This window comes from Ictidomys tridecemlineatus, chromosome 2 (genome assembly GCF_052094955.1).
Source record: "Ictidomys tridecemlineatus isolate mIctTri1 chromosome 2, mIctTri1.hap1, whole genome shotgun sequence".
NCBI classification, from domain to species: Eukaryota; Metazoa; Chordata; class Mammalia; order Rodentia; family Sciuridae; genus Ictidomys; species Ictidomys tridecemlineatus.
In genome coordinates, this window is record NC_135478.1 from 15565902 (window position 1) to 15580244 (window position 14343).

The window sequence follows — 14343 nt, forward strand, 5'->3', positions numbered from 1 at the left end:
TGAGTTTCTACTCATGTGACATTTAAGATGGATGGGCTAAGAGCAAATACACAAACAAGAAATCCATCAGCTGTAGCTGATGTAAAGTCATCACCTTGTGGTGACTTTAATTGGGGTCATGACAGAATAATGGTTAGGTGGCTTATTGGAGTTTGTGTGTCTTTGAGGTGACATCAAATCTGATATTGGAATGACATTAAGTCAACAAAGAAAAAAGGCTGAAGAAAGATATAATTTAATAAGAAATTATAAGACAAAAAAGTGCAAAGGCCCTGTGAGAACTCCTGGCTATTTGAGGCCAGGGTAATGGGTGAGGGAGTGAGTTATGAGGAAAGTTAAAGAGACAAGTAGGAGCTAACTCTTGTAAGGTGTGAGGACAAACCTAACTTTTGCTTGCCTGTGACAGAAACTCGTTGGCAGGATAATGGCCCCCAAAGATGTCCACATGCTAATCTTCAGAACTCTGAATACATTACCTTCATGGAACAAATAACTCTGTAGATATGATTAAGGTTAAAAACCTTGAGAAAGGGAGAATGACCTGGATTACCCAGTGGGCCCTATGTATCAGATGAGCCCTTAAAGATGGAGAATCTTTCCTGGTTGTGGTTGGAGGAAGAGCTGTGATGATGTAAAGATCAGAGAGATGCTATGTTCCTGGCCCTGAACATGGAGAAAAGGACTCTGAGCCAAGGAATGCAGACAACCTCAATATGCTGAGAGCAGTAAGGAAACAGATTCTCCCCAGTTTCCAGAAAGAAAATAGCCCTATGTCGATACTTTGATTTCAGCCCACTGAGTTCATATTGGACTTTTCACCCACAGAATGTTTTAAGGTTCATCTAAGCATCTAAATTGTAGCATGTATCAGTATTTCATTCCTTTTTATTCCATTATATTGGATGGAACACAGTTTGCCCATTCATCTCTCTCTCTCTCTCTCTTTTTTTTAGTACCTGGAATTGAACTCAGGGGCACTCAACCACTGAGCCACATCCCCAGCCTTATTTTGTATTTTATTTAGAGACAATATCTCACTGAGTTGCTTAGTGCCTTGCTAAGTTGCTGAGGCTGGCTTTGAACTCGTGATCCTCCAGTCACAGCCTCCAGAACCACTGGGATTATAAGTGTGCACCACAGCGCCTGGCCCATTCATCCATTTTTTAAAAAATTTTTCTTTTAAGAGAGAGAGAATTTTTTAATATTTATTTTTTAGTATTTGGCTGACACAACATCTTTATTTGTATGTGGTGCTGAGGATCGAACCCGGGCCGCACACATGCCAGGCGAGCGCGCTACTGCTTGAGCCACATCCCCAGCCCCCATTCATCCATTTTTAAAAAATATTTTTTTAGTTGCAGATGAACACAATATCTTTATTTTTTATTTATTTATATGGTGCTGAGGATCAAACCCAGGACCCTATGCTGCAAGGCAAGTGTTCTACCACTGAGCTACAACCCCAGCTCCCCCCCCATTCATCTTTTGATGGACATATGAGTTGTTCCCACTTTCCGTTTATTATGAGTAATGCTGCTATGAACATACAGGTAAAAGGTTTTGTATACATACACAACTAGAAAGTCAAATCGTAGTAATTTCATGAGGAAATACCAAAACGCTTTGCACAGTATTTATACCATTTTACATTTTCACTAAATATGTATGAGAGTTCCAATTTATCAATATCATCAATAATACTTGTTATTGTCTACTTTTTTATTATAGCCATTCTAGTGGGTGTGAGGTATTATCTCATTATTATTATTTTTAACATTTATTATGGCATGGATTCATAGGGAAAAGTTTCCAGCAGTTCAGGCTCCTTTCCATTTGTTCTCACAAAATGTGCTTCTCTGGGTGGGGCAGGCTGGCGCTTCAGATGAACCCAGGTACCTTTCTCTTTGGCTTCCTTCTTTTTCTGATCATTTTCCTTCAAACATTTCAGGAAGCTGTCTCGGCTCTTAGAGTGCTTAATATGCTCAATACACACATTAATTCTCTTGGCAAGAATCTTGCCCTTAACTTGCTTATTCACAATAATGCCAATTGCATGCTGGGTAACACTGTAGACTCTCCCAGTTTTGCCATAACATTTGTGGGGCATTCCTTTTTGAACAGTACCTATTCTCTTGATGTCTACAATATCACCCTTCTTGTAGATTCGCATATATGTGGCCAAAGGAACAACTCCATGTTTTTTAAAAGGCCTGGAGAACATATATCGGGTTCCTCTCCTCTTTCCCTTTGTGTTTGTCATTTTGGCGAATTACTGAAAGATGGTGGTTCTGGCCGAAAAGTTCTCATTATTTTATTTTTTATTTTTTTTAGAGAGAGAGAGAGACAGAGAGAGAGAGAGAATTTTAATATTTATTTTTTAGTTATTGGCAGACTCAACATCTTTGTTTTTGTATGTGGTGCTGAGGATCAAACCCGGGACACAGGCATGCCAGGCAAGCACGCTTGAGCCACATCCCCAGCCCTCTCATTATGTTTTTGATTTGCATTTCCCTATCGACTAATGATGTTGAGCATCTTTTCAAGTGCTTATCAGCCATCTGTATATCTTCTTTGGAGAAATGTCTTTTCAATTCCTTATCCCCACTCCCCAGTGTTTTCAAACCCAGGATCTCCTGCAAGCTAGGCAAATTCTCTATCATTAAAGTACACCCCCAGCCGAATGTTTGAGTACATTTTTGTATGGTGTGAGGTAGGGCTCCAACTAACTTCCTTCCTTCCTTCCTTCCCCTTCCTCCCTTCCTCCCTTCCTCCCTTCCTCCCTCCCTTCCTTCCTTCGTGTGTGATGCTGGAGATGGAACCCAGGGCCTTGCGCATACCAGGTAAGTGTTCTATCCCTGAGTTACATCCCCAGCCTCCCAAATTCATTCTTTTGCACACGAATATCCAGTTGTCCCAGCACCAACTATTGAAGAGATTATTCTTTCCCCATTGAAGATCTTGACATACTGGTCAAAAATCAATTTGCCACAGATGTTTGGGTTCATTTCTGTATTTTCAATTCTATTCTATTAATCAGTTTGCCTATTCTCAATTGAAATGCATTTTTACATATTTACTTACTTTTAATTTTAGTTTATTTACTTTTGAGACAGGGTCTTATTATATTGATGAGGCTAGCTTCAAATTCTTGTGCTCCAGTGATTCTCCCAGCTCAGCTTCCTGGGTAGCTGGGTCTTTAGGTATGGGCCACCAAGTCTAGCTAAAATGCATCTTAAAAAGATCACTGTGGTCACTCTTTGGAGATTAGAGTAAAGGAAGGCAAGAGTGGAACCAAAAATAATAGTCAGACGAGGCTATTATAGCCTGAGTAGGACAGAAATGCTGCTAGCTTAGATTTATGATAGTAGACATTAAAAAAAAAATAGACCTTTTATTTTGGAAGTGGAGTCAACAGGAATTTCCCATAAACTGGTATCAGGTTTTAGGGAAAAAGGAGATTTGGGTATAAAGACCAGTTTTAGGTCTGAGCAAGTGGATGGTGGGCCTATTAACCGTGATAGTGGAGACACTGTAGTGGTTCAGATTCAGGAGGAAGGTTTGGAAAGTAGAACTGTGTTTTGATCAGGTTACATTTGTGATTCCTTGAGTTACTCAAGAGGAGGACTCAGATAGGTAGCTGAGTATATGGATGTGGACTCTACACTGGAAATATACAATATACAGTGAGGAGTTGCTAGCTTAGAGATGGTACTTAAAACCCCAAGACTTGCAGGAATCGCCACAGGAGAATGTGGATTGGGGGGATCAGGACCCAGCCCAGGAACAGGGACTTGACTTGTAAATGTCAAGCAAAACAAACATCCATAAAGGAGACTGGGACCAAACTGGGGAACCAAGAAAAAGGATTTCAGGAGAGAGGCATAATCTTTGAGAAATGAGAGGCCAAGGGTGACTCATGGAGGGAGAAGGTTAGAGAGGAAATGGAGAGGAAGTAGAAGCAGCAACCACAAACTCTGTGACGTCTTATCATGAAGGAGAGCAAAGAAGTACAGCAGGTGCTAAAAGAAATGGTGTATAAATAATGTTTTTTATATTCTGTTTTTTAAATGTGACAGCCTGAGAACGAGACTGCTCCTCCCAGTTATCTACTCCCATGAGATAATAACTTGTGGTGAACACGCCTTGCCTTTCACATGCAAGCCAACCAATCCAAAGCTCACATCCCCAACCACCTCCTTTAACTCACACAGCAAGCCAATATTTCTCCTGTCCTGAATCACCCCAGGGCCAGGGCCTGGATGACTAGGGCCACCCCGATACCCAGAGCTTGCTGAAATTATTCACACTATCCAATTCCAAGCTTGCTCAAACTGGCCTACCCTGACTCGCCCATTTCTTCTTGCGGAAATCACTACAAAGTCTCTGGGCCATTCTTTCCCCTTGTTCCTTTTGCCTCCTGATTGAACCAGAAGCTTCTCCACATGGCCTTGTGTGGCACGGTGTGCCCCCTCTTCTTGAAAACTATAAGAAATTAACTCTTCTTTCAAAGGCAGCTGTCTCCATTTCTCTCACCTTGCCATGCCTGGTTAAAACAAATCCCAGGTACAAATCAAGACAAGGTGAGTCAAGGGAAGGCTGTAGCTTCCTTGTGTTTTTAATTGGTTCATTCATTTGGTTTTTTATAGTGCTGGGGATGATCCAGGCCCTCACAAATGCTAGACAAGCACTCTACTACTGAGCTACGTCCCTAGACTTTTTAATTTTATTTTGAGATAGATTTTCATTAAGTTGCCCAGGTTGGCCTTGAGCTTGTGGTCCTCTGCCTCAGCCTCTTTAGTAGTTGGGATTATAGGAGTATGCCAATACACCTGGGTTGTGTGTGTGTGTGTGTGTGTGTGTGTGTGTGTGTGTGCATTTTTAAAGGTAGGAGACATTAACACATGTTTATATGTCAAACAGCCAGTCTAGAGGGAGAACATGATAATGAAAAAGAGACAGTGAGGGTAACTGAAATTGCAATGGTGTGTACATGTAGCAGAACTTCTGTGAGCAAGTTTGATGAATACTATGCCATTATTTTAATATTTACTATTATGATAAGTTTAAATTCCGTACCTCTGTCATCCAAGCACTCAATATTAAAAGATACTGCAGCCAGGCGCAGTGACACAAGCCTGTAATCCCAGCAGTTTGGGAGGCTGAGGCAGGAGGATCATAAGATCACAAGTTCAAAGCTAGCCTCAGTAAATTAGCAAGGCCCTGAGCAAATTAGCAAGACCCTATCCCAAAAATAAAAAGTAAAAGAAGCTAAGGATGTGGCTCAGTGTTTAAGAACCTCTGAGTTCAATCCCTAGTACAAAAAAAAAAAAAAAAAAAAACAGAGAGAGAGAGATACTGCAGGCCAGGCACAGTGGTGCATGACTACAATCCCAGCTACTCAGGAATCTGAGGCAGGAGAATCAGACAGGGAAATTTAGTGAGACCCTATATCAAAATAAAAAATAAAAAAGGGGGCAGGGATGCAGTTCAATGGAAAAAGTGCCCATGGGTTCAATACCCAGGACTGTCATTGAAAAAAAGATACTGAATGTGTAGTTCAGGGGTAGAACACTTGCCTGAGTCAATCCCCAACTCTGTTCAACAACAATAACAGACAAAAAACTAAACAAAACAAAACAAAAAACAAAACTACTACCCACGGCTGAATGGATAATACATCTGAAAATCAATAATTTCATAATGGAAATCAGATGTGATTAACATCATGAGGAAGGTGGTACATTACCATAGTACCCTATGCTGCTATGAGTCTTCTGATTTTTCAAGGGCCTTCCAAATTAACCATGCACCCTGTGGGATGCTTTTCAAAAGGCTAAAGGTGGAGTACAGAATGAAAATCCATGTCTCTGAACTCCAAATATGAGAATGTGGGGGATGAGATTTGACCTTCTGTGAATCTAAACGTAAATGTTAGTTTTTCTGATGTAGTATGCAGTAGTCGACCACCGAGGATACTGAGCCTAAAATGTTAGGCTCAAGCCACAGAAGCAGTATTGCCGTTAATTAGAATGGACTCCAGTTGGAGTTTCTTTTTCCTCCCTATAAATTTCATTCTAACAAGAAGAGGAAAGAGAGTGAAGGTGGCTATTCTGCTTTTCTAAAGCAGACTCTAAGACTATTTTTCATCAATTTTCTATTTATAAAACATCTTACTTTAATACAGTATAAAGAAAATTTTAATGCATGCAAAATAATTTCACAGTATTTCTACAATTTATGATGAAAAGAAAAATGCCTAAATTTTGAACTTGTTCTTGGTCTAGAGTAGACTGAGGAGCTGACTGCACTGATTAAACAAACTGTTACTGACCAGTGAGTCCAGAAGGTTACCAAGAGGATGAAGTCACCTACTTGGTGGACATACCCTAAGGTAACCACCAATGAGTCAGGCCCTTATATAATGCTATTTCCTTAAGTTCAGGCAGAACCTGTGATTTGCAATGTGGCAAAGGTGATGGTACAGTCTCTCCTGTGGTTATGTGACATTACCTATGACTTCAAACCTTAGTTGACTGAAAAGTCACCTGCTAGCCTTGAAGCCATGTGCCACGCAGTAAGGGCTGGTGGTAGGGAAACTCTGGGTGGCCTCTAGAAGCTAATAGCAGCCCACAGCTGACAGCCAGGAATTATACAAGGACCCCAGTCCGCCAACTGGAAGGAACTGAATTCTGTCAACAACCACATGAGGTTGGAAAAGGACGCTGAGATCTGAATAGGAACACAGCCTGCCTTCTGAGACACCGGGAAGAGGACCCAGCTAAGCTGTGCCCAGATTCCTCACCTAAGGAAATGTTGAGATCATAAGTGTGTTATTTTAAGCCCCTAGTTTATGGTAATTTGTTACATAGCAATAGACAGCTGTTACTACTTAAGTGATTATAAATCAATGAATGGAGACTAGGAGAAAAAGAGTGCTGATAGTGGCCCTGCTAACAAATATATAAACTTACTCTATTAAATCCATGCATCAGCATTAAATCAATAGTAACAATAAGGGCCAGGGGTGTGGCTCAACGGTAGCACTTGCCTAGCACAGGCATCACCCTGAGTTCAATCCCCAGCATCACTGTCTCTCACTCACACACACACACACACACACACACACACACATACACACACACACAATTTCAATCAATGACCAATAAAAAATGTGGAGAAAATTATTTCTTTAAAAAAAATTCAATCAATGAGAAATAATAAATCATTTAAATAAATATATTTTGAAGATGCTTCTAAATTAACAAAACAACCAAATTAAAAGGAAAAAAACCCCAAGACTTCTGTGAAAATCCTTTTATAATCAATCCTAAAATTCTGCAGCTGAAATATTGAGAATCACACAGAATAATGCCAGAAAATGAAAGTAATGAACTGTATTTCTGCTAGTCTAATTTAATGGATATTAATGAGACAAACAATATTGAGCAACTACTATATTCTGGTCACTGTTCAGGAACAAGGAACCCAGAAATGAATAGAACATAATTCACATTCTGTAGTCTGTTACTAACAATATGTTATAGCTTCTAATTTAGGCTATAATTTCTGAGCAGTTCCAAGCAATTATGAAGCAACTTGTTTTACTTAGCAAGGTATAATTTTAGTTTAGTTTTTTTTAACTTTTTTTTTTTTTTAGTTTTAGATGGACACAATATCTTTATTTAGTTTCTTTCTTTTTTTTTTTTTGTGGTGCTGGAGATTGAACCCAGTGCCTCACATGTGCTAGGCAAGTGCTCTATGCTCTACCACTGAGCCACAACCCCAGCCCACAGGTATAATTTTAAATTACATAGGCATATGAGATATATTCAGGATCTTGTCCTACAACAGTATACTTCTTGAAAAAAATTTCCCTGACATCAATGATCTAACACCTGAACCAAAGATAGAATCAAACCTCTATAATTACTCTAATTTCTAGAAAGGTTATTTTTATTATAAAGAACCTAATAACATTATGCATCTCTTTTACAAAACAAAAATTAGAAGACATGTTCTTTACCCTTAAGAAATAAAACCTTTCTGGGAGAAGTGGTGCACATTTGTAATCCCAAAAGTTTGGGAGGCTGAGGCAGGAGGATCACAGTTTCAAAGCCAGCCTGAGCAACTTAGCAATGTCCTAAGCAACTTAGTGAGATCCTGTTCAAAATTTTGAAAAATAGGGCTAGGTTGTAGCTTAGTGGTAGAGCACTTGCCTAGCATGTAGGAGGTACTGGGTTTGATCCTTAGCACCACATAAAAATAAATAAATAAAATAAAGGTATTGTGTTCATTTACAACTAAAAAAAATGTTTACAAATTTAAAAAATAAGTTTAAAAAGGGCTGGGGATGCTGGGAATATAGCTCAGTTGGTAGAGTGCATGCTTGCATACACAGGCCCTGGGTTCAATCCCCAGCATCAAAACAAAAACAAACAAAAAAAGGGCTGGGGATGTGGTTTAGTGATTAAGTGACCCTGGGTTCAATCCCTGATACAAAAGGGAAAAAAAAAATAGAGAAATGAAGAAATAAAACCTTGATAGAAGGGCTGGGGGATATAACTCAGTTGGTAGAGGCTTGCCTTGCATGCACAAGGCCCTGGGTTCGATTCCCAGCACCAAAATAAAATAAAATAAAAACAACAAAAAACCTTGATATAAAGCCTAGATTGTCACAGAGGACCCTAAACTTCAGGAAGGAATATAGCTCAGGAGGCAGATGCCCTGTCATTTCAAAATAAGGTTCTTGATAATAGTGAAATTGGGAAGGATCAATGTATAATAAATGCCATAAATCAACTGCAGTGGTCACTTTAAAAACAAACCCACAAAGAAAGAAAGAAAGACAGCAAACAAAGACTGAGAACATGTAGGGATTCTCAAATTCAATTACTGGCGTCATTACAGTAATTTAAGCAAAATAAAGCTTTGGACCAGGAGCTAGATTTGGAACCAAGAAAGAAGAAAAATTGTTTAACATGACACAAGAAAAACTCTGCAGGACTGGAAAAAACAACAACAGCATCTTTCAGACAGAACAAATGTAAGTCTGTAAAAAGCTCACTACAATGTCATTTCCTAATTTGTCCATTGACAGGTCCAACTAACACAACTATATTTCTTATCAAAACCACAACCCTGAGTGTTTCTGCACCATGTTTTAGCCAGAAAATCGAGAAGTTGTGCTCCATTTGTGTACAATATGTCAAAATGCATTCTACTGTCAGGTATGACCAATTAGAACAAATAAAAACCTACCAACCAACAAACAAACCACAACTTCTTGTCTACTGATCAGAAATATGAAATGGCATTTCATGGCCTGCCTCAAAAACACCCTCTCCAACCCCTTAGTAGAGTGTTTGAGGCTCTATCCCAGTTCTCTCTGACTATCCTTCCTCTGGGCCCTCGGAAGTCCTCTTTTTTCAAGGTCCAGGACTAGAATGGGTTGCCCTATCACAATTTCCTTTGTAAAATGGCACAGTATTTACATATACCTTTATATACCCTCCCATATACTCTAAATCATCTCAAGATTATTTATAACACCTAATATAGTATAAATGTCATTTGTTCAGATGCAACTTTTTCAATATATTTTTCAACATATTTCAATCTGAGGTTGGTTAGATCTTGTGGATGCAGAATCCTTGGGTACAGAGAGCTTGGATACCTTGAGGAAGAGATTCCATCCAGCTGTGTTTTTTTCACATTGGAGTAAGTGACTCATCTAACGACTAAAGATTGTTGTTGGGACTTGGGTGACCCTCAGAAACTGTAGAGTTTGTCTACAAGCTAGGTTCAATGAAGTGAGGAATCTGAATCTTTTGAAATTTCAAAATAAAAACTCCAGGGGGTCTTTCTACTTCAGAAAGAAGCCAGGAATGAGCAAACAGCTAAGTAACAACTATATTATCAAGTAAAGCATGAATAATACTCTCCTCCCCCATTTAATTTCTTAGCCTTAAAAAAAAAAAAAAAAAAAAAAAAAACAGACAAGCTGGGGATAATGTGCATGCCTGTAATTCCAGCTACTTAAAAGGCTGAGGCTGGAGGATCACAAGTTCAAGGACAGCCTAAGGAACTTTATGAGATCCTGTCTAGGGGGAAAAAAAGCTCTAAAAGATATTTCAAGGTGTTCCTGGCTTCAATCTCTCATGCTGCAAACAAACAAACAAACAAACAAACAAAAAAAACAATAACAACAAAAAACTGCCTTCTAAAACAGCAAAGAAGAGTTGAGTGACTACATTCCCTTCTAAAGACTCTCTAGGGCAACTAGAATCTCAAGGGATTACTGCAAGGAAAATACAGCAGCCTTGAGGCTGTGCTGGGTCCACAGATGCCTGAAAAACCTAAGGAAGATCACACCTGGGCAGAGCTCTCCCCCCATGCAGCTCCCCTCCCAGACTGGAAGGAGCATAAGCAGCTCCCAGGAAACCAGTGTTGCTTCTGTGGTAACAGTTCCTAGATGTGATGAGCATGTATCTCCCCAGCTCCTTCTAATCCTTCCAGAATCTCTTCAGTGCCATGACACTTTTACTGCTAGGTGCCAGGCATTGTGCATAGCCCTGGGAATAAAAGGGGAAAAAGTATAACAAAGCCTAAACTTTGTTAGGTCATCACAGTAAGGTACTCTCTTCTGGCTTAGCCTGTGAATTACCTCTAAATTGTGCACTCCTGTTATGACAACTCTATCTTATGCCTTATTTCTGAATTAACTCCAAGAGGAGTTAGTGCAACTCCGGCTCTTTAGGCTTCTGAGGCTTGTACCCCCTACTTTTCTGCAAAGAACATCTTAGCCATCTTGGTTTTTTCGTAGCACCTGGCAGTGCTCCAAAAAGTAGAATGAACATAGTTGGAGGATGAGAGTACTCCTAACTTTGCAGATAGAGGCTACAAAATTGCAGAGTCAACATTCCACAAGAGGAAAAGAAAAGAAAGTTTGAAAAACAAATGCATGGCTGGGCATGGTGGCACGTTACCTGTAATCCCAGCAACTCAGGAGGCTGAGGCAAGATTGCGAGTTCAAAACCCACCTCAGAGCTGGGGATGTGGCTCAAGCGGCAGCGCGCTTGCCTGGCATGCGTGCGGCCCGGGTTCGATCCTCAGCACCACATACAAAAACAAAGATGCTGTGTCCGCCGAAAACCAAAAAATAAATATTAAGAAAAAGTTCTCTCTCTTAAAAAAAAAAAAAAAACCCACCTCAGCAACTCAGCAAGACCCTGTCTCAAAATAAAATATTAAAAAAAGAGACACTGGGTTCAATCCCTGGTACTAAACAACAACAAAACCCAAATGCATATTGCATCTTTTTCTTTGCCTCATTCTTCCTGAAGCTGTTGGATTTTTTGTTTTTGTATTATTATTATTATTATTATTATTTTTTTTTTTTGCAGTGCTGGGAATGGAACCCAGGGCCTTGCATATCCCTTTACTATTGTGCTACACCTTCCAGCCCCTGGGGCTGCTGTTTACCTGGCTTTATAATCCATCTTTATGAATGACTTTGGTGGCTGTACAGTCTGCCCTACAGATCCTAGTTCCATCCCTAAAGAACAACCTTCACCTCAAAACAGGCCCCTTAGAATTACAGTCTCATCTTCCAAAATGACTTCAGTTCTTTCCTATTTTCTAATAATTCCATCAAGCCCCAAACACAGTGAACTATCTTGTGAAGCTGACTTCACCAATTCTGTCTGACAAGTGGTGGATGGAGGTAAATGGGCAGGTGGTCTTAAAACTTGCTTTGATTTTTCCCATTGCTACTGGAATAAAATCCAAAGTCCTTACTGAGACTTGTAGGCTCCAGCTGTAATCAGGTTCCAGTCTTTTTCCAAACTCAACTCTTTCCCTGGCTCTCCTTGACCAGGAACTTTCTCTCCCTGGATCCCAGGACCTCTGAAGGTTCCATCCCTTCTCCAGGGCCTGCCTTCTCCATCTGGCATCCCACAATATGCCTTCCTTTCCTTACAGCTTTACCAGAATATATACTTCTTTATTCTTACTTTCTCTCCCCCAAACCATGTACATGAAAGCAAAGATTATGTCAGCACCTGGTTTAGTGACCTGCACTTAGTAAATGTCCAATAAATATTTGCCAAATTCATTAAAAAAAAAAAAAAAGCGGGGTCCTCCATCTCCACCCATCTCCCTCACAAATCCTTCTCCCCAAAGCTCTGAATGGTTCCCACACAAATTCACCCCAGTTTAACTTCAGTCTTCTACACAGACTTTCTGAACCCCTTTCCCCACCATTATCTGCCCTCCAAATTTGCCATCCTGTTAAATCCCACCAACCGATCCATTTAGACGTTCATTCGCCCTTCAACAATCCGGAGTGTACCCATCTCTTGGCCCTTCCCTCCCTCCAGTAACCCCTAAACTCTCTTTCACTATACACATCCCTCTCGCTCCAGGACCCAGCTCCTTAAACCCTGCACCCTCTGCTTAGTCCCATAAGGCCCGTCCAACCCATTCCATTTTATTCCCCTACATCCCTCGTCCTTGGAAACCTTCAGGCCTTCTCAAGCCCCCATATTTGTCTGCACCTCCTCCGCACCCAGATGTTGGTCCCAGTCCCCTTCTCGCCCTAGTTGCCCCAGTCCTCCTCCTCGGCCCGCCCCGTTCAGTGGCCCCCGACAAGCCCGCAAGGAGCACCTGGCCTGCGCCTCGTCCAGGCTCTGGTCAGTGATGGCCATGATCTGCTGCAGGACGTCGCTCGTGTCAGGGCCTGGCGGAGGCCCGGGAGGCGGGTGGCGCGGGGCAGGTGGTGGCTGCGCGGGGCTAGGCGAGCGCAGCGGGGCGTCCATGGGCGGCGCGGCCAGGCGGGAGCTGAGGAGGAGCCGCCGGGCCTGTAGCACTCGCGCGGGCGGCGCAGCCAACCGCCGCTGCCTATGGACTCCGCCCCCTTCGCTGGCAGCCAACCACATGCCGCTGCGCACCTTGAAGACACGCCTCCACGTCGCTGTCAGCCAACCAGGCTCCGGGCACCGCCCCCATGACACGCCCCGAACTGACCCCTGTCAACTGCCCAGGACGTGCTCGGGTGTTGCGGAGGCACTTCCCGCTCTCACCCTCTTCCAATCTGAGTTAGTGCAACTCCGGCTCCTTTAGGCTTCTGAGGCTTGCACCCCCTACTTCTCCGCAGTACATGCATTCTTCTCAGAGTCCCCGCTTCTCCACCGAGAGCCCTCAGGGACCCCACTTCTCAAGAATCCCGTTCCTCCAGACGCCCCCGCAAATTCTCAGAACTTTCTCCTGAGACCCCACTCCTCAGAGACCCTCACATCTTCTTAAAGCTCCCACTTCCTTAAAGTCTCCAGTTCCTTTTCAGGCCCCCACACTCTTCCTCCAAGTCACTTCCTCCTTAGAACCCCCCACACCTCTAAGAGCCTCACCGACACACCCCAAATCCATGACCCCTGCTGGGTTTCCTTTTGCTCCCCTCAGTGTCAGTCCCATCAGGTGAGTCACTAGGGTTTCTGGCTCTTCCACTGAGCCTTTTATGTCCCTTTCACCTGGCAGAGGGATCCAGGTGTGTGTGTGGTCAGCCAGGTCAGAAGTGTGTGCTTTTCTCCACTACAGAATTAATTTATTCATTTTCCAAGATAACAGCTTATGAGTGACCTTGCCTGTTTGTTTTTTTTTCTTCAGAAGAATCCTTTTTATTATTTATTTTGGTGTATCTATTTATGGGATACGTTGATCATGTATTTATAAACTAAAAAGTTATTTCCCAAGTATTGGAAAATAAGGAGAAGCCTCCCTACCACCAACTGTTCAATGATTATCCTTGTCATTTAGCATCATGCTAACTCCCTAGCCATATCCTTTCCACATAACCTTACCTGTTTATTCATTCTTTGTCTACAGCATTCTGGGCCTGGAAAATGCTAGCACATGGTTACTGGATGATATGCTGAGTGCCTCCCCCACAGTTGCACTCCAAATTGAAGAGAATCATCACAGGTCTTTGTTTCTAGCCTTTAGAAAAGGATTCTCAAGTGAGGAAAAAGGAACAGAGTGGATGTGAACACCTTCTCTAAATTCATTCCCAGTTTGATCTGAGGACAGACTTCAGATGCAGGCTCAGTAGAATCCTCAGCCTTGATGGGAAACCTCAGGACCAGGGGCGATCTTCCCATTGTTGCTGGAGAGGAAATTCAAACATCATGTGATATGACTGGATTGCAAGACACTCCACAGGGAATGGAAATGAGTCATATTGGCCTGGTGTAAGAACAACAAGGAAAGCGTGCGACGAAGGAAACCCAACGCTTGGCCCCAATAACAGGAGGTAATAGAACACATGGAGGTGCCCCATACAAAAGGTCACTC

At 41.9% G+C, this 14343-nt stretch overlaps 2 protein-coding genes across 3 annotated transcripts in view; both read right to left on the reverse strand.

Moving 5' to 3' along the window:
• The window catches only part of Pbx4 (PBX homeobox 4), a 32921-nt gene extending 19971 nt beyond the window's left edge, over positions 1 to 12950 (reverse strand). For both annotated transcript variants that reach the window (XM_078037926.1, XM_005333087.5), the window contains exon 1: positions 12664 to 12950. In XM_078037926.1, the coding sequence (XP_077894052.1) occupies positions 12664 to 12935 (272 nt within the window). In that variant the 5' untranslated portion in view covers positions 12936 to 12950. The remainder of the gene's footprint in view (positions 1 to 12663) is intronic.
• Positions 1765 to 2496, reverse strand: LOC101974684 (large ribosomal subunit protein eL21). The gene has a single exon (XM_005332947.4). It carries the CDS (start codon positions 2258 to 2260, stop codon positions 1781 to 1783), a length of 480 nt encoding a protein of 159 aa, XP_005333004.1. The 5' UTR covers positions 2261 to 2496; the 3' UTR covers positions 1765 to 1780.
• Positions 12951 to 14343: the final 1393 nt, after the last annotated feature.